At 37.2% G+C, this 18,148-nt stretch overlaps 2 protein-coding genes across 12 annotated transcripts; one reads left to right on the top strand and one right to left on the bottom strand.

The window, feature by feature from the left end:
- Nucleotides 1-3,783: 3,783 nt before the first annotated feature.
- LOC107764219 (transcription factor GTE7) lies at nt 3,784-7,365 on the top strand. The gene is made up of 3 exons (XM_016582770.2): nt 3,784-6,482; nt 6,577-6,778; nt 6,863-7,365. Exons 1-3 carry the CDS (start codon nt 4,974-4,976, stop codon nt 6,943-6,945), a joined length of 1,794 nt encoding a protein of 597 aa, XP_016438256.1. The 5' UTR covers nt 3,784-4,973; the 3' UTR covers nt 6,946-7,365.
- LOC107764218 (glycine-rich domain-containing protein 2) lies at nt 7,209-17,690 on the bottom strand. 11 transcript variants are annotated; one of them, XR_012707790.1, is made up of 11 exons: nt 17,479-17,690; nt 17,139-17,314; nt 16,670-16,787; nt 16,319-16,573; nt 15,132-15,587; nt 14,043-14,581; nt 13,373-13,574; nt 12,663-12,818; nt 11,028-12,567; nt 10,719-10,771; nt 7,209-8,551 (listed from the first exon to the last, which is right to left on the bottom strand). XR_012707790.1 is itself a non-coding variant. In XM_016582769.2 (9 exons), the coding sequence occupies exons 2-9, from the start codon at nt 17,294-17,296 to the stop codon at nt 12,412-12,414; spliced, it is 2,040 nt and encodes a 679-aa protein (XP_016438255.1). In that variant the 5' UTR covers nt 17,297-17,314; nt 17,479-17,690; the 3' UTR covers nt 7,209-12,411. The 11 variants fall into 11 exon arrangements, 1 of the variants encoding a protein (XP_016438255.1); XR_012707791.1 differs by having other exon boundaries at nt 7,209-8,521; XR_012707792.1 differs by having other exon boundaries at nt 11,237-12,567.
- Nucleotides 17,691-18,148: the final 458 nt, after the last annotated feature.

Here is an 18,148-nt window from a genome sequence, read left to right as displayed (position 1 = left end):
TTGGCTTGCAGCTGGCTAACTCAGAATAATAGCAAGTAACCAAAGAAAGAGAGCAGAAAAGTTTTGAGTGTGAGAGAGTTTGAACTAATGTGTTCGTGTGTCCTGACTGTTAATGAGAGAGCATATATATATATATTAGTTCGAAACTAGGTAAAATAAGGCAAGAATCGCAATTGTATAGTAATTATGGAACTCAGAACCAATTAGAGCAAAATCAATACAAGTACTTCCTTAATTAAGGGAATCAGTTCAAACGGTAAGAACAGGTAGCAAAAAAGGAAAGAAATCAATGTGTACCTGGATTATAACAGACAAGGAAATAATTCAAACATAGTAGGCACAAAGTAAACAATTAGAGCTAGGTTCAAAAAATTCTAATTAAGGAGATAGTTGTTAAGAATCAAGTAACCACGCAGACAAGGTAAGTGAAAGTTAGTTTAGGCAAGCAAATCAATCATATTGAGTAGGAAGGCAAGAATCGAAGGTTTAAAGGAAAGATTTCAAATTAAACCAAGAAACAGGGAATTCAGAATCAATCAAAGAAAAAGTCATGAAAAGAGTTAGTGTTTAGCATATAAATAAGGTAAGACATGGATAGTCAAGAGTTGACATACAACTCTAGCAAACATGAAAGTTAAACAATACTGATTCAATAAGAAAGAGGCAAGTCTTGAACAGTCAAGATGAACACAAGCACATAGAATCAGTGTAAGTTTAGGCTAAGAAACTCAGTAGAAACATATCAAGGCAAGATAGTCATGAGAAATCACAGAAACTCAAAGCGAGAACCGGTCAGTCATGCTAATACACAGAACCAAATGAAGAACCCTAAAAATTAGGTCTTTCAGCATAGACGAGTTAAGATATAGTGGACTCATAGAATTAGTCAAAATATGTAATAAATAGAAGTTTAAACACAAAGAATCAGTTAGACAAGGTTTTAGGGTTAAGTTGAGAGTATTTTAAGAGCAGAAAGGATTTTAGGGCGGCGGGTGCATAGAAAATGATTAGGGTTGGGGGTCATTTGGAATTAAAAAAAAGGTAAGTTTTAACGAGGGTCGTTGATCGTTTAGATCAACGGCCATGATCTGATGGGGTCTTGGGTCGGGTAGGTGTATTTAGGGCCTGGGTCGGGTAATTTGATCTGAAATTGGGTTGGGGTATTGGGTTGAATTGAGGCTGAAATTGAAATACAATTTGGTTAAGTTTTAAATAGCCAATTTAACCCTATATAATTTATAATAAATAACCAATAATTTCTAAAAAATAATAATTTCATGTACTAAAATGATTTAAAATAGCTATTTAACATTTTAAAAATATAGAAGATCATTTTATGCATATAAATGTAATTATGCATTAATAAGGCTAGTATTGCAAATATATGCAAATTAGCTTAAAAATGCAAATGCAATTATAAAAAAAATGCATTAAAAATATTTTAACAATATTTTGGCATAAATACAGAATTTAGATGGCTAAATCACCCCAAAATAATTTGAAGGATAATTATTGGAGATTTTATGAGTAAAAAGGGAGGAAATAAATCAATTTGAAGCCTTTAAAAGTATAGAAAAAATTATAAAAATGCTTATGCATGCTTATATATGCATATATGCTATTTTGAAAGTATTTATATATATTAAAAATATATATAGAAAAATTGGGTATCAACAACTACAACATCTCGGAATCTGTAGGAAGCTAGCTCAACTGACTCAGTCACAATGGCCTTCATTACCCGTAACGTCTTCTGCACTCTATCAATAAATATCTGAGGGTCCTCATTTGGATCCGCTCCAGTGAATACCATAGGGTCTAAATTAATAAAGTCACGAACCCTCGCACTCACGAACCTATCTGCGTGACCAATACCTACTTCCTGACACTGAGCCTGCGCGGCTACTAATCGGGTCAATAACTGAATAACATCTCTCATCTCCTAACTAGGTGCATCCGGCTGAGGTGCTGCATGTACAAGGGTGGGCGCTGGAGTTGGTGCCCCTCGGAGCTCTTTTGGAAAGGGAAGGGTATGTGAAGTCTGAGATGGAACCTCACCATGAGACTCTCCCCGAGACCTGGTAACTCGTGGCGCTCGACTAGTAGTCTCACCAGCCACGGACTTTCCCTTTTGGGTGGCCGTACTCTTTGGAGGCATCGCTGAAAATATAGCATATTGTTAGGAACATGAATTCTTGTATCGCACGATCTGAGATAAAAAGAGAGGATAACATCCTATATGTCCTGTAGCCTCCTGTCTATAAGTGTGGTGCACAACACACCCGTAAACAAGACTCTACTAGACACGGTCTGTAGACAACCTTAGGACAGAACTGCTTGGATACCACTTTTGTCATGACTCAAACCAATGGGCCGCGATGGGTGTCTAAATCCTACCTGTCAAACAACCCTAAACATGTGTCTAAGATATGAACCTGAATAACATCTGCTGAATTACGAAAATAAAATACAAAAAGAAAACTTGCTTTCAAGGCATATGTACGTATACATGCATAATCTTGCTGCCCAATTTAAAATAAAGGAACGTTGTTGGAATATATTTGTGTTAATATATGTTTTATTATTTTTAATGGCATTAAAAAAATAAGAAAGAAGTAAAACATCTCGAGGGTTATCTCATGAGTCCATGACTTAGATTAATCTAGTTACAGTTCTAGTAGAGATCATAGCTTAACTCTAAATTTGGGTGTAGTTCTAAATCTCAGTCGCTAGCATAATCAAAATAAATTATGTTCTGAATAATTATAGATTGTTACGAATGATAATACAAAGAATATCACGCAAGAATTACCTATTATTTTAAGGCAAAATACATAGTTTACCCTTGGATCTATAGACCAAATCTCTATTACACACTTTTTGCGAACAAAAATTACTTTACACGCCCAACCTTTTCAAAGTGTGTCTAAGACACACCACTTTTGCCAAATGGCCCGCGCGTGTTAAATAAAAAAGATTGAGCGCGTAAAACCTATGTATATTCTGTCCAATTCCTTATGTAAGCTGACATGTCAAGATGTTATTCTATTTTTCTTTTTATTTCTTATTTTTTAATAAATAAAAAGAAAAGAGAAAGAAACCCTGTCATCATGTCCCTCACCGAAAAACTATCCTTCCCAGTCGGCCTCTGCCACAACTTTCATGTCTTACTCTTCCTTACTTAATTTTCTCTTCTTTTACCTCCCCTAGTCTTTCACTCAAATCCCTTTCCTTTTCATTTTTCCCAATAGCTACTCCATAGCCACATTCTACACCAGTGATTCCACTGTTACCACCTACTCCTCACTAAATTTTTCTTAAATCAGACGTTAACAATGATTTTATTAGTTAAAATGGAATCGTAATCAGGGGGTGGCAGAAGTTGAATAATGATTTTGTTGATTTTGTTTGTGGTTTTGGCAATTAGCTAAAATTCTTGAATTTTGAATTGTGATTTTCACATCTTTGTGATAACGTTTCTATTTTTTACAAAAATTGTTGTTGTGTGTTTGTTTATTGCTCTATCATATAGTCCTGTTATACCCCTTATGAGTTGTGTCAATTTCTGGGTTATTTTCTCCGTATTTTTATGAGTTTTTGTTCATAGCTTTTTGTGGTGGTTCAAGGGGTCTTCATTGCAGTTTTGGCTAATGGAGATCAACTTGTATTTGGTACAGAGATGAATTGCTAGGATAAATTAGTGTTTTTAAAGGTCTTGGTGGTGTTGGTGGCGGAGTCACCCATGGTCCAGAGAGATGATGAAGATGGAGAAATTGGATTTTTTTGGTAATTAGGGGGTAGAATTGTACTTTTAAGCATTTTTAATTTTTAAGAAAAATAATTACACGTGTTGCAATCTTATTGGTGCGTGATATGCACCTTAAAAAAAAGTGGTCAAAATAAAAGTGGTGTGTATTCGCTAAACTTTGAAAAGATTAAGTGTGTAAAATAATTTTCGCCCGCAAAAAGTGTGTCTAGGGGATTTGGTTCATAATTCAGGGGGTAACTTATGTATTTAGCCTTATTTTAATGGCATCTATATCTTTTTATTAATGCATATATTACATAATTAAAGATAAAATTATCCTTAGCATCTCTTAAAGCTAAAATATATGGAGCACACTTTTGTAAACAACTAATTTTCTAGGAAAGTTCTATGCTCATATTTGCCAATATAGTCAGCCGAGCAACCATCTAATAGTCTTTCCTTCTTCTTCCTTTCACAAAAGGAGTATATAATCATGAAAATGCACATGTGAACTAAACTTTTAGCATCAATAACGGTGGTGACCTGGCAACGAAAGAAAGAAAAGATAATCCTCTGATTCTAGTCGAGGCAGGTAGAAAATTCCGCTACATCACCGCACATCCCAATAGATATTTTCGATGGTCCAATAGGTCCCACAATAATACGTCATCACGTCCGACTTGTAAGGCTCCATTTTTTGCCAATCTTCAGAAATATTGAAACCAAATTCCCGAACCAAAATTTACTTTTCCCACCAGAAGGAAAACACAGTTCCCTCAATAGCCTTTATCTCTCTCCACGTGTACGTAACGTAAATCTAAGCCGTCCGTGACAGATGGCAAGGTTAGTACGCCGGGCAGCATATATATAAAATTCTCAACCGTCTGATTGAGAATCGAGGGCGCAAAAACTGCCCTAAACAGAAAGGGGGCAGATTTTGTTGCCTTTAAGAGGAGATCGTGGCCTTAACATTTTTACTCGTTCAGGTTAAAGAGAGGGTCTTCGAAACCCTCGCCTTTTCTTTGCTTCTTCTCCACTTCATTCCGCTGTGTGTGTGTGTGTGGGGGGGGGGGGGGGGGGGGAATAATTCCTATAGTTTCTCACTTTTAATCTTCCGGCCGGCGGCAATTGAATTTCCCGGTGAAATGATGGGCTCCCGCCACTTCCTCGCCGGGGATTAGTCGTCGGAGTTTCGAAAATCCTTATATGAAACCTGTAAACTTCTATGGCATCGGCCGTTTTACCCAGCAGAAATGAAGCGCACTGGGATGTTTATATGAGGAAATATACAAGTAATTCCACTGCTCATTCTCAGCTCAACAGCCGGTTCAACCCTAACCCTAACCCTAACCCCAATTTTAACCTTAGAAGACAAGTCCAAAATGTTTCAGCCTTACCTCACCTCCGGCAAAGCAATGAGCCATCGCCTAGGACTGTTCCGTCGCTGGCGGTGGAAACGGCTAACACTAATGTGCCGCCGTTCAGTTGGAAACCAAATGCTGTTCATGATCTTAACGACTCGTTTCACAGAGGGTACGTGACTTTCAATTTGGCTTCTTATTCGAGAAGAGAGTTGAAGGACCTCAAGAAGCGGCTAATCTCTGATCTAAATCGGGTCCGGGGCGTTCTGAACAGGATTGAATCCCATGATTTCGTCTCCAGGACGTCCAGAGAAGTCGTACAGCCGACGGCAGCGCCAGAGCTTCAGCAGAACCAACCGGCATTGCTCCCGCATCATCAGAAACCTGGTGGAAAGAGCAAAAGTAAGAAGCTCTCTGGACAAAAGCGAGCTTTAGCGGCGTTAGCATCGGGGAAAGAACCTAAGCGGCAACCAGTGGTCGAAGGGGATAAGTTTTTTGTAACTATGATGAGGAAGTGCCGGCAGATATTGACGAAATTAATGAAGCATAAGAATGGCTGGGTGTTTAATACACCAGTGGATGTTAAGAGCCTGGGACTTAATGATTATTTTGATATCATAAAGCACCCTATGGATCTCGGAACTGTGAAATTAAGGCTGGACAGGAATGAGTACAGAACCCCACAAGATTTTGCGGCTGATGTGAGACTGACTTTCAACAATGCCATGACTTATAACCCTAAAGGCCAGGATGTCCATGCTATGGCTGAAAGGTTCCTAGTTGATTTTGAAGAGATGTTTAAACCAGCTTACAAAAAGTATGAAGCTGAGCATCAGAAGGTTGCAACTATTATGCAGGTAAATCGCCAGAAGAATCTGTCCCAGCCTGCACTAATTCTGCCACCAAATGTGTTATGTGAACCATTGCCGGTTACAAAAAGATCAGACCCTGAGTGCTTGCATTCCACATTGTTGAATCAACACCAATTTCAAGAACAGAATTTGAGAACACCACCTGCACCATTTTTTGTACCCCCTGCAGTGCAGCCTGTCATTATGCCTCGCCCAGCTAAATTGCCCAAACCTAAGGCCAAGGATCCAAACAAAAGACAGATGACCTTTGAGGAGAAGGCAAAGTTAGGGGTTAACTTGCAGAATCTTCCACCAGAGAAGATGGGTCATGTGGTGCAAATTGTGAAGAGGAGGAACCCTAATGTGGCACAGGAAGATGACGAGATTGAGCTTGACTTCGAGGTCCTTGACAATGAAACGCTATGGGAACTGGATAGATTTGTAAGTTACCATAAGAAGGCTCTGAGCGCAATGCAGAGACAAGAAATCACTGAAGATGTTGTTGCCACACAGCTCAACAAGGTAAGCATAGCATTTGGAGTTTTAATACATTTGTTAACTAATCTATATTATGATGCCTCATTTTCTGATCACCCTGTTGGTTCTGTGATTTAAGTCGCCTGAGAAGGCACCAACACCAGAGCATGCAATGCTGAAAAACAAGAAGGGGGACATTGGGGAAGAGGATGTTGATATCGGTGAGGAAATACCAGTTGAAAACTTTCCTCCTGTGCAGATCGAGAAGGATGCCCCATGTGCAAGTAGTGGGTCAAGCAGTGCTAGTAGCTCAAGTTCTGGCAGTGATTCTTCTTCCAGTGGTAAAATTCTGATATTCTTTCTTTTTCATTCATTTTGGTAAATTAGTTTGATGTATTATTTACTCTTGCCATGGTAATTTGCAGATTCAGATTCAGGAAGTTCGTCTGAGAGTGAGTCTGATGAGGATAGTGTACAGTCACCTTATGTTGAAACAAAAGAGATATAAGCCATTTATGGGTTTGAGAAAGAAATCTCGGTGCTGCAGGGTTTTAGGTCAATTGAATAGTGAATATGGTGTTTTGTATTAGGTTTTTACTTTGGCTGGTTTTTGTACATCTGTTTTTGCAGCAGCTCAGAAGATGATCATAGTTTGGCTGGGTTTGGCTTTTTGGAAGTATGACTAGCTCAAGATTAGGAATTGAGAGGTTTTAGTTAACTACAGAGTAGTGGTAGGATGTTACAAATGGGGACTGACAACAAATATTCGGGTTTATTTTTTGCTTGTATACAGAAAACCACCTGCTGATTTTCAGTGGTTAGGGAGGATAGGAGTAACTTGTACAGTGAAGACATGACTGAGTTTGCGAAAAAAAGTTGTAGTCTCTATTGACCCAAAGATGAAGAAATCTCTCGTTTGGCTCTTCTATTTGAAAGCTTGTTATTTCTCTACAGCTTTTGCTTTGAGATTGTTCCCTATCCTATCTCTGCTGAAAGGAATACCATTTCTACCTTAATTGGGCCACATGGAAAAAAAATTAGCACAAATTTGAAACAGCCAAATCAATCAAATATTTCATTAAAGCGGATAGCGACCTCAAATGAATCAATCAAAGAGAAGGCAAATGCTTTTCACCTCATGAACCAAGTAATTGACAATATTAGAGGATGAGGTGACAGCTCCAGGAACTGATTCAAAGGCCACAAGATCCAACTGATAAATTAAAACTCAAAATTACGAGGCACGCTGGTAAAACATCACTAACGAAGATTCAATAAGTTCTTCTCAAGGGAAACAGATAATATGAAGCTTGCTATGCCTATGCAAAAGGATCCTGTTGCGATATTCTTGCATCAGAAATTTGCAACTCTTGACTCTTTCATAGTGATATTTAATCGTTCAGAAAGAGGGGAAGCGCTAAAACTGCTAGGATTTACAGAAAGAGATGTCATCCCCATAGGCAACACTGTAAATACAAATGTCTGATGCCCTTATGGAAGATTAGGCGTCGATTGAGTGGCTGCCTATCTCAACAAAGATTATTATACACTAGAGATCTTGCAACAGCTAGTTGGTAGCAACTGATAGCATCAAGTACCTAACAAAAGCATTAGAATATGCCTAAAAACAAGGGCATTAACTGTTATCTAATTATCCATCAACTATTTTCTCCTACAATGACGATCACATTTTGTAAAGAACCAATTTGAGAGTCGAGAAGATTAGCTGCTTGTCTTATGGAGAGTGTATTTTATGAAGAGTCTCAACAGTTATTTCCTTCTGAATGAGTAAGTGACAAAATGGATAACATTGTTGGCAACAAGTAGAGTTCTGAATATCCAGATAAAACATTACTAAAACTAGAGATCTGAATATCCTGATAAAACATTACTAACACTAAAGTTCTGTATATCGTGAATCACAATGATGTTATCTAGCCAAGGCTTGCAGCAAGAAAGAACAATGGAAGAGTCTGCAGTATCAGTACAGTCAAATAAGCATCTATAAGCTCTATGAACTGCTCCCCTTACCAAACCCGAAAGTTACAACAGATGCTGCCACTGCAAATGCCTTTGATGTTGATCTGACAAATCAGATCTAGTTAGCCGTTCATCTGTTGAAACCCCCAGAAGTTTCATGCTTGTTTGAGTAATAGCAATAAGATTTCCAATATCGTGCTAAAATAGCTAGGATTTACAGTAAAAGATGCCAATCCTTTGATCAGAAATAAGAAATATAAAAAATTTGAGTTGCTGAAGGTGAGTTAGACGGGAGATAGTGGTCTAGCTATCAAACAAGTCTGCTACCAACAAACTAGGAGTTATAATATTAATAAAAACAAAGTCGGGAAATGACGCAGATCATTCTGCCAATCCAGGTTGTTGAAAATATAGTAAATCTGATCAGCTAAGTGTTTTTTTGCCATCCTCAGAAGCAATTGTTTATGGCCATTGTGAAAAAACACTTTGCGTGCTTACTATTCGATTCTACTAAGGTTGCGACTTTGTTATAGTCAACATAAGGGGAGATTCATAAGTTGAACCCAGAAATTTCTTCTGAAATATCTAATTGTACATTAAAGTAAATGATGCTAGTGGAAAGAATAATCACTTAATCAGTGTCCGTGGAAGTAAGATTTAGACTGACTGCAGTTATGGTTATGTAGAGTCAAGTATATATACGCTTAATGAATATTACCATGTATAGATGGCAAAATGTTGACCTGCTCAAAAGTCGGGGATGGAACAAGGATTAATATATGTCTAGCGTTCAAATAGATCTCCCAAGTTATCTTGTGAATATGTAATGGCAAAAGAGTCAGTTTTTTTTAATTCCGGTTCTTATGAAACCTCTCAAAATCCACATCCATTTGCCAGAGAATTGTGATAGCTTTGTTACAAAAGACATGAAACAAAACCTGTTACATGTTTGCCTCAAAAATCTTCTACACTAATAGCTGATTCCCGAGAAAAAGAGTCATAGTTGAATTTGTCAATCAATAATGTCTTCTCTTGGGAACAGAATCATAAAATAGCTTAGAGAGATTTCATGATTTCATATTCTCTAAGCTGAAGGACAAAAAGATCAAATTCAGGAAGGATGTTTTCTTCTATATAAACAAAAACCAGCTTTTGGCAGATTAGGCTACAGAATTTCTGGAAAAAAAACTCCACGATCCTTCCGTCTTTTAATCATCTACTCCAACATCTACAATAAAGACCACTATGACGACCCACAGATAAGGCTCACAGAAGATTTACTCATACAAGCTCCATCTAAAACTGATTCCCTCTTAGCTTTCAGAAAGACAATGTTAAAGCTGTGGAATTACTCAATCCCAAAAGAACTGGCTTATAGAATTAACTGGGAAAGGTTAGATTCTGGATGCACAAATATAAAGGTTTCTATTCCCTCAACTACAACTAAGAATCTCTGATTTATTTGAATGAGGAGAGACAAATCACACATGTCACAACATTGTGGAAATTGTTTACATAGCCGATCTACAGAAAGGTTGTGAGTTGTGACACTTATTGGATGGTAACAAGACACTTCAGTAGCATCACAAGTACCTCTTTCGCAAACCATGTACCCAAGAAGGGAGTGGGATCCTTTTCAATCCATCAGATCTTCCACTTATTTTCACGGGTGCTGACCATAAAACAATCTAACTAGTTATCTCCTTCTATGAAACCTGTGATACTTCAATCCTTCAAAATCTAGAATGTTGAGAATTTCTGAACGTGTTTAGATATATATGCTGTCATTGCTAAATCAGATGGAAACACTTCTTTCATCTATAACACCTCTAACTCCAAGCTGATGATAAATACTCCTTATCTCAATTTGTTTGACATTTTTTCCCCTTCTATAACAATTTTAACTATAAATTGTAACTCATATTATTTTTATTTAAATCCTAATTGCATAAATTTTATTTTTAAAAAATGAAGAATTCCATGTCCTGATTCACTGAAGTTAACCCTTCTCTGAGCAAATACCCCCATCTTTTTGGGGAGGAGGGATCAAGTAGTAATATTATGTAAGATAATACTAGAAGCTTATGGGCCTTAAGTTATAGAAAAGTAGAGTCATGAGAAACTCCTGCAGAGTGGATCACAGTGCATTGATGAACATCACATCACAGTAGATCACGTCACGATAGATCGTGACTGAATCAAAGGACTAAATTCATACTCTTAACACCAATAAAGCACAAAAGGAAAAAAATGCAGATCGCAAGGTAAATCCTCAAAAGGAGTAGATGCAGGAAAACATACCTTCAATTTGACGCAGCAAGTTTCTGGAGAGAAAAATCCATACGAAAATCAACCTTCAGAAGAACTCAGAGTTGGATTTACTTTACACAATCTGAATTCAAATGACTAACAGAACTTTAATTGGTTAATAAAAGCTATACCCAGCTCACACACAAGTTGTTTTTTCTTTTTGGAGATCAACTCACTATGATTTTCATTTAGTAAATTAGCAAATCCATATAAATTTAGAACAAAAAAGAGACAGGTTTTTCAATTCCAAGGAATTCAAAAGCCATAGGAACAGAGCAGGAACATGTTCAGACTTGAGACCTGATTCTTTTGAGGGAGCACCACTTTGTGTGATCAGTATTAAAGTCGTATCAACTTTTAGGTAAGGGCCATTCTTAGATAAATTTTTGAGTGGTTTTTTTTTGTTCTCTCTTGCCTCTTGTTCTTTGTGCTGACGGCAAAATTAAGGAGAAGCATATAATTTGGAATAGAAGAGATGACAGAATATTTTGGAAATTGGGAAATGATACCTCAACTAACTCATGAAACATATTTTTCTTTGCGGAAAATACTCATTTGGAATGGTCAAATACAGTTGTCTGAACTAACTCCTTGGATGCCTTATGCTTTATCCTTTGTCTGCGTTTTTACTCTCTTTCATAGACATGTAGATTTAGGATTTAGGTCAATGGTTCGAACATAGAGAACCACCCATATAATGTTTTCAATTTTTAACAATGTATACATATACATAATTCCAGCTAAAATGAGTGGATAAAATTTTGCTATTTTTAATATACATCAGGAAATGAATAGCAAGTTTTACTATACCAATCGGCTGTGTGACAAAGTTAGCAAATGCTTACAACATCCCAATTCCCACTTTGTAAAGTGTGTAGGACCACGTTGTGCTGAATGACAATGATTCCACTTTGCCACGTTATGAATCTTTTTGACCTTTGATATATATCGAGCTTCTCAAAGTAAAATTATACTTGGGTAAAGAATAAGAGTCAAACCGTTAAAATAAATTATGCATCATTAAGTCGTGATGTGCGGTCAAGAGGTCATCGGTATGCTTTTCTCCTAATGCCATGAGAATCTGTCAATTTAGTTAGTCTTCCTCAAATGATTATTGTTACTACCTGGCTTTCATATATTTGACTGTAACACTCTCACTAGAGCAAGTAAATAACTAAGAACACAGAAACTTATTCAGCTTTATACAGAAGAGCATATGACTATATAAACACATTTCCAAACAGCCAGAATCATGATTAAGACACTCTAACATCAAGAACCAGAAGCACTTAAATGTACACATTGGGAGTGATTCTACTTCCACAAACATACAAGCATCAAACCAATCATGACCAAATTAGCTCAACTAGTACTTTGGGCCAGACCTTGCTCCAGACATAAAACAATCAGCACAGCCACTTACTGCCACATCCCTGCTTCCACAGCCATCACAACCACTATTCGTTAACCTACTCGTACAATCCCCCCCCCCCCCCCACAACCCCCACCACCACCACCATTGCGAGAACCACACTATTTATGACACTATCACAGGTCCACAGCCGCTGTCAGTGCCACCGGCTCAGCTGGTTGCTCCTCCTTATCTACTTGTTTACTTGTGCAGTCTCTACATCCACATGCATTGTCTTCTCAGCATCAATAGTTGCAGATTACTTTTGTTGCCTTATTCATTGCATGCATTAGCTTCTTCAGTTGAAGTATTCTTATCTTTCAAATTGTTGCCACTGCTCAGCAAGCTACTATACCCTTCCTTTCTCAAAATATCACCTAGAATAAAAGCAGTTATCGTGCCAGGCAAAAGTAACCACTCCTCTTTCACCTGATTTTCAAATACAACGTGCATTCAGGCAGATGTAACCCCATGTTTTGAAATTGAAACAAGTAATATATTGTAAATAAATATAATGACTTTACATTGATAACACCGCATTTTAAGTCGAGCAATGCCAATGCCCTTCCATATGGGTGCTCTGAAGAGAATTCAATTGCTGTCATAAAATCATCTTGATTTCTTCGCTTTGCACAATGCTTGTGCTCATAATCCAATCTCTGCCCAGGGAAGAATTTTACCTGTGAAATGAATATGGAAACTGTAATTCACGGAGAGCAAAGACAACATAAACTTGTGAAATCCTCAAAATTACAATCAAAAGAAACAATGAGAAGCCAGGCATTATTCATCTTCCTATCCTCTCTTTTTGTTAGTCCTACATAGCAGAAAACCATTGAACACCTGCCTCCCCTCTTCGCCAACTTCCAGCTGCCTACTGGATCCACTTCTTTCTCTCTAAACCTTAATTGCATCTCTTCTCTTTCTTTATGTTAAGAACCACTGACCCACTTCTATATGTCAAAGAAGCAATTCTACACAGAAGAACTCAGATGCAGCAAAACTTATTCCCATGAAAGTCAATGAGAAATGTTTCGAATGAATGTATAATAAACAACACATAGTGCTTATGCGCAAGCAGTATTCCAAAAATCTGATGGAAAATATCAATCACTCCATCGATCAGTGAAATGAAAGAGTGACGAGTGACAATCATAGGCATTTAATGAACATGTTTATCAATCTATCCTGTTTTAAGGAAAAAAATTGTAAGGTGTAGTGGATGAACACTCACAATCCTGGAACCACCAACCAACTCCAAAAGGTAACCTTCATCACCACTGCAAGTTTGAAGCTGGAGGGACCAGTAGGAATCTAACAGCAACCACTCTTTCCCGACTAACTCCGCAAGAGAATGCGTCTCACCAGACTTGCTGATCCCAATCACCTCCTTTTGCAATGTAGAGTTGCTCATTCTCTTTGATTTCTTGGAGTTCCTGCAGTCAAAACATGAATTTCATGAGAATAGCTCAAGTTCAATACAGCTGACAGTTTCAAAAAGCAAGAAGTAAAGGTGACAATAGTTTTTTAACTGTTTTAATTTAAAGTGTTCACTGGAATTGTAGAAGTGGTTAGAACTCTCACTTAAGTCAAAACAAGCACATCCTTCTACGCACATTCAAATATCATATGGTACCCTTCCACCAAATCAAACAGTTAGGCTTAATTAAAAACACGAAAAGGATTTACTCCAAGTTTGTTTTAAAGGAACAATAACTTTCTCAATATTTTGATGGTGATGTTAAAGGTTACCGATGTGTTAACTATATGACCACACAAGATATTACGATCGATTAAAATGTTAATCTTGAATCAGAGGGAAAAGTAATGTAAAATAGACATATTTATGAGAAAGCCAAAAACTAGAACAGCACTAACAACAAAGAATACCAAAAACTACATACCTCATTTGCAGGCTAATGACCTCATCACCATCATCATCAATGACATACGTCCAATTCTTTGCATACTGATTCCTTCCAGGTAGTGGAAAAAAACAAGAAATTTTGGAGAATGCTCGGGAGCGAACCATGTGAAAAACATATGGTGCTGCAGTAGGTGTTGTAACTGATACAGCTACTCGTATACAGATTGGTTCCAGTACTTTTATTTTAGTGCTTGGCACAACTTCCAACCATTTTTCCATTGTGAGTTTCGAAGCTGGGCAAACCAAATCTTCTAAAGAGAAGGCAGTAGAACCCAGAACTTCAACAGATTTTGAAATCGGCAAACCATGAGATGATTGGGAGATGAGTTCTAATAGAAGATGGCCACTAGGTTCACATTGGAAGTAAGCAACCTGCTTTTCCCCACTTTCAGAGAAAATAGTAAGTTTCTTTTTTGCATTGAAGATCCTATCAGGATGTGTCTTGCTAAAAGAAACAAAGAAGCCTCCCTTGTGAGCTTCAGGTAAGTTTCTTATGCCTATAATCTCCAACATGACCTGCAAAAGAAGTTGCTAGAAGTTACAACTTTTGAACATCACATAGTCCAAAGCTAAAATCAGATTAACAGATGATAACTAGATAAGGCATGGATGATGAAGAACCTAAGAAACGGCAATAGTTCTATTGAAGGTGTCGAAGATTGAACAGAAGAAAAGGTGGCTTCTGTTCTATTGTTGGCGATCAAGCAGTCTAGGTTACACAAAAATGCATTGACTCAAATCCAAGCTAACAAAATACGATAGAGGACAGCAGGCTTAAATTTCCTAAAAAAGGTTAAAGTTTTAAGCAAATAATCTATGCCCGATTAAAGTGGCTTAGAAGTAGTGGTTCTCCTATGATCTCTAACTCTCTCTGCACACTGATTGAAGAAAACAAATCTATTTTATATGGTCATCACCTACTCCAGATCCCCTCTTTGCAGTATTTTTTAAGACATAAGCTGGTAATGAATTTTTGAATTTATATATAAAATTATATCAACAATCCCAAAATAAAAGCAAAAGCAGAACAAACTTTAGAAACACTAGAAAAGATTGGGAAAATTACTTCCAAAACTTTCGTCTCTGGAAGATGAATTATCTTCTGATCCATACGGAATGTGTCTGCCTTCTTGCTCGCAGGATTGGAGGGATAAGGACAAATTCTAAGAGGAGATGGTGCATTTCCTCTATACATTGCACCTGCCCTCCAGTATCTTAAACCATACATTTCCTCCCATAGCTTTGTAGTTCCAGAAAACCCAGTATCCAGCTTCATCCCTTTTGTTCTGTCTGAATCAGTATCGTCATGATCTAACACCTTACCCATAATATCAACAAGGTCTTTACAATAAGAAATAGGATGTAACTGGTGAGTGTGCCAGATAAGGTCAATGTCATAAGTTGGAACAGAGAAGCTCCTGATTGATCTTTCTCTGTTTCTCCGGATTAAGTGTAAGAAACCCTTGTATCGAGCCACAGCTCCTTCAAGATAGAGTTCGTTGTTCATGTGGGGTCTAGACACCTGGGAGAAAGACATGATATAAGACAGCAAATGATACTTACTATACTAGCATGTCTGAACAATGTGGTATTAATAAAAAGTTATAAGAAAACGTGCTAACTTATATGCCAGTTCTGATAATGCAAAAGATATAAAGACCAAATAGCCACATCACCATCCACAATAATTTGTAAGATATAGTTGAAGTTTGCTACTTCGCTTCTCTACCTCCTTTATATATGACAAGGATGAGCAGGCAGGCAGGAGAAATGATCCCTCTATCTCACATTTCAGGTTTTTCCTTATTTATCTGTTTCAGAATTGTCCTAGATAGTTGAAGTTTGCTACTTCAACTCTCTACCTCCTTTATATATGACAAGGATGAGCAGGCAGGCAGTAGAAACGATCCCTCTACCTCACATTTCAGGTTTTCCTCAATTGTCCTAGATAGTTGAACTTTGCTACTTCACTTCTCTATCTCCTTTATATATGACAAGGATGAACAGGCAGGCAGGAGAAATGATCCCTCTACCTCCCATTTCAGGTTTTTCCTTATTTATCCCTTGCGGAATTGTCTTATATCATTCTGTTTCTGAAGTTTGCCACGTAGCATTGATTGTCAAGGACTCAAGCTTTAAATTCAAATAAGACTACAACAAAAATTAAAGTTTGTGATTTTTATAAAACTGAATTTTGCTAATTGTTTGGCCTGTGCTTTACTTAAAATGAAGTCTTAGCATCCTCTTGCTCACCTGATAGAAGAAAGGGCTTTGCCTTTTAACAGCAGAGACTAGATCATAGTTACTGCAGTTTTCAGATTCTAGAATTTGTACATGGATATTATCTGAAAGAGCTCTTGCTGACTCCAAGTCATAGGGTTCATTTGGATACAAGCGTTTCCATATCACTTCCGTTTCCATTTCTGATATTCCTTTCAGAGAAGATACAACATTATGGTTGTCAAGAAGCCTCCCATATAATTGCTCGCAGTCAGTCTTGTATCTAACCTGGAAAGGCAGAATAACCATTTTACGTGTCAATAAAAGCAATCAGTCACAAAGGTATAATTGAAAAACAAATGTTTCAACTGTTCAGAAGATTACAGGATTGAGCCTGTGACAATGCCAAACCCATTCACAATCAAGGGGAACAACCAAAGGTCCTTCAAAGAAGGGGGACTCAGAGAGTTTTGCCAATAACGGTAACCAACACGAATAGTACCTGAAATGGGGATTTGCATTAGCAAGTTTTCCAAATAAAGAAAACTGAAATACATGAATCAAAATCAAATTCCCTAGATAACAGAAACAGACGTCAAGTCCTTTTCAAGGATCACAAAACATAATAGTTATAATACAAAACATGAGCCAGAAGCGAAAGAACATAAAATCTAAATCAGTATCTAGCACGGACTATTGGTGAACAGAAAACTTGTGTGGGGTAGGATGTAGCAGGTATCCAACAGAATAGTCAAGGTGCGTGCAAGCTGACGGGACACCATCATTATAATAAAAAATACCATAGCTTAGTGAACAATTGCAACAGACTGACCATTTCAAAATTGGGGATTACCTATAAATCGCCATATCCAGACCAGGGCCCTCATAGAGCCAACGGTTCCTGTCAAGGGTAGCAAGAAACTCAAGATGCAGTTTGGCTGCAGACACAAGGTCTACGTTTATCACAATCTTCTGTGCTTCATTCCACTCCAACTGCAGCTCCATCTCCATGCCTTCTTCGACCACAAGCTATTGGGTTGACAACACAATTGGTAAATTGCAGAATGATATTCTATATATTTTAACTAGATTGGGTATAGAAAAGTCAAGGCAAATCAACACTTTGGAGAAAGTTAATTGAGAATCGCACAGAAGGAAAAATGCACAATTAGTAATTTGCTTGTTCAACTTACAGTGAAAACGAAAGAAACGATGATCGCAGGAGAACTCTATGGAGATAGCGACTCTTTTTTATATAGTGTAGGAGTTTGAGGTTTTCAGTCTTCCTGACTCCAAATATAAGTAGATTTTGCCGAGTAATTTCAACGAAAGCTTCGAGTTTGAACATCAATCAATATTTATAGATTAGACGAAGCCGAGTATAAGAGTAGTACTATCATACGACGAGTTAGAGACTTGATCATCAAGTCCACCGTGCTTTTCTTATGACAAAACTACCCACTGATAACATGTTTTTTTTTTATTTCGGAAAAGGGTCAAATTTACCCACCATATACTTTGGAACTACTTTTTACTTTATTTTATTTTGATAAGGATATACTTTGGATCTTTTTTTTTTTTATTGCTAATATATACTTTGGGTCTAATATTAACCATGTTTAGGAAAAAAATCTCTGTAATTTTAAACTATAATCAAAGATAGGAAAGAAAATTTAGACCTTCTTTCCTCAAATATTTTGACATATGAAATCCATCCATTTCACGCTAGAGTTTTTTTAATGACTGTAAAAATACGAGACGATTTACTAACAATAAATTGTATCCTTGATTCATGAATAATCAATTTTCTAGCATGTTAGGCCAAGCTTCTAAAACTCAACTTATTTTGAGAAGTACTTTTCA

This window comes from Nicotiana tabacum, chromosome 3, assembly GCF_000715075.1.
Source record: "Nicotiana tabacum cultivar K326 chromosome 3, ASM71507v2, whole genome shotgun sequence".
Classification (NCBI taxonomy): Eukaryota; Viridiplantae; Streptophyta; class Magnoliopsida; order Solanales; family Solanaceae; genus Nicotiana; species Nicotiana tabacum.
This window is presented reverse-complemented; position numbering and strand designations above follow the sequence as displayed.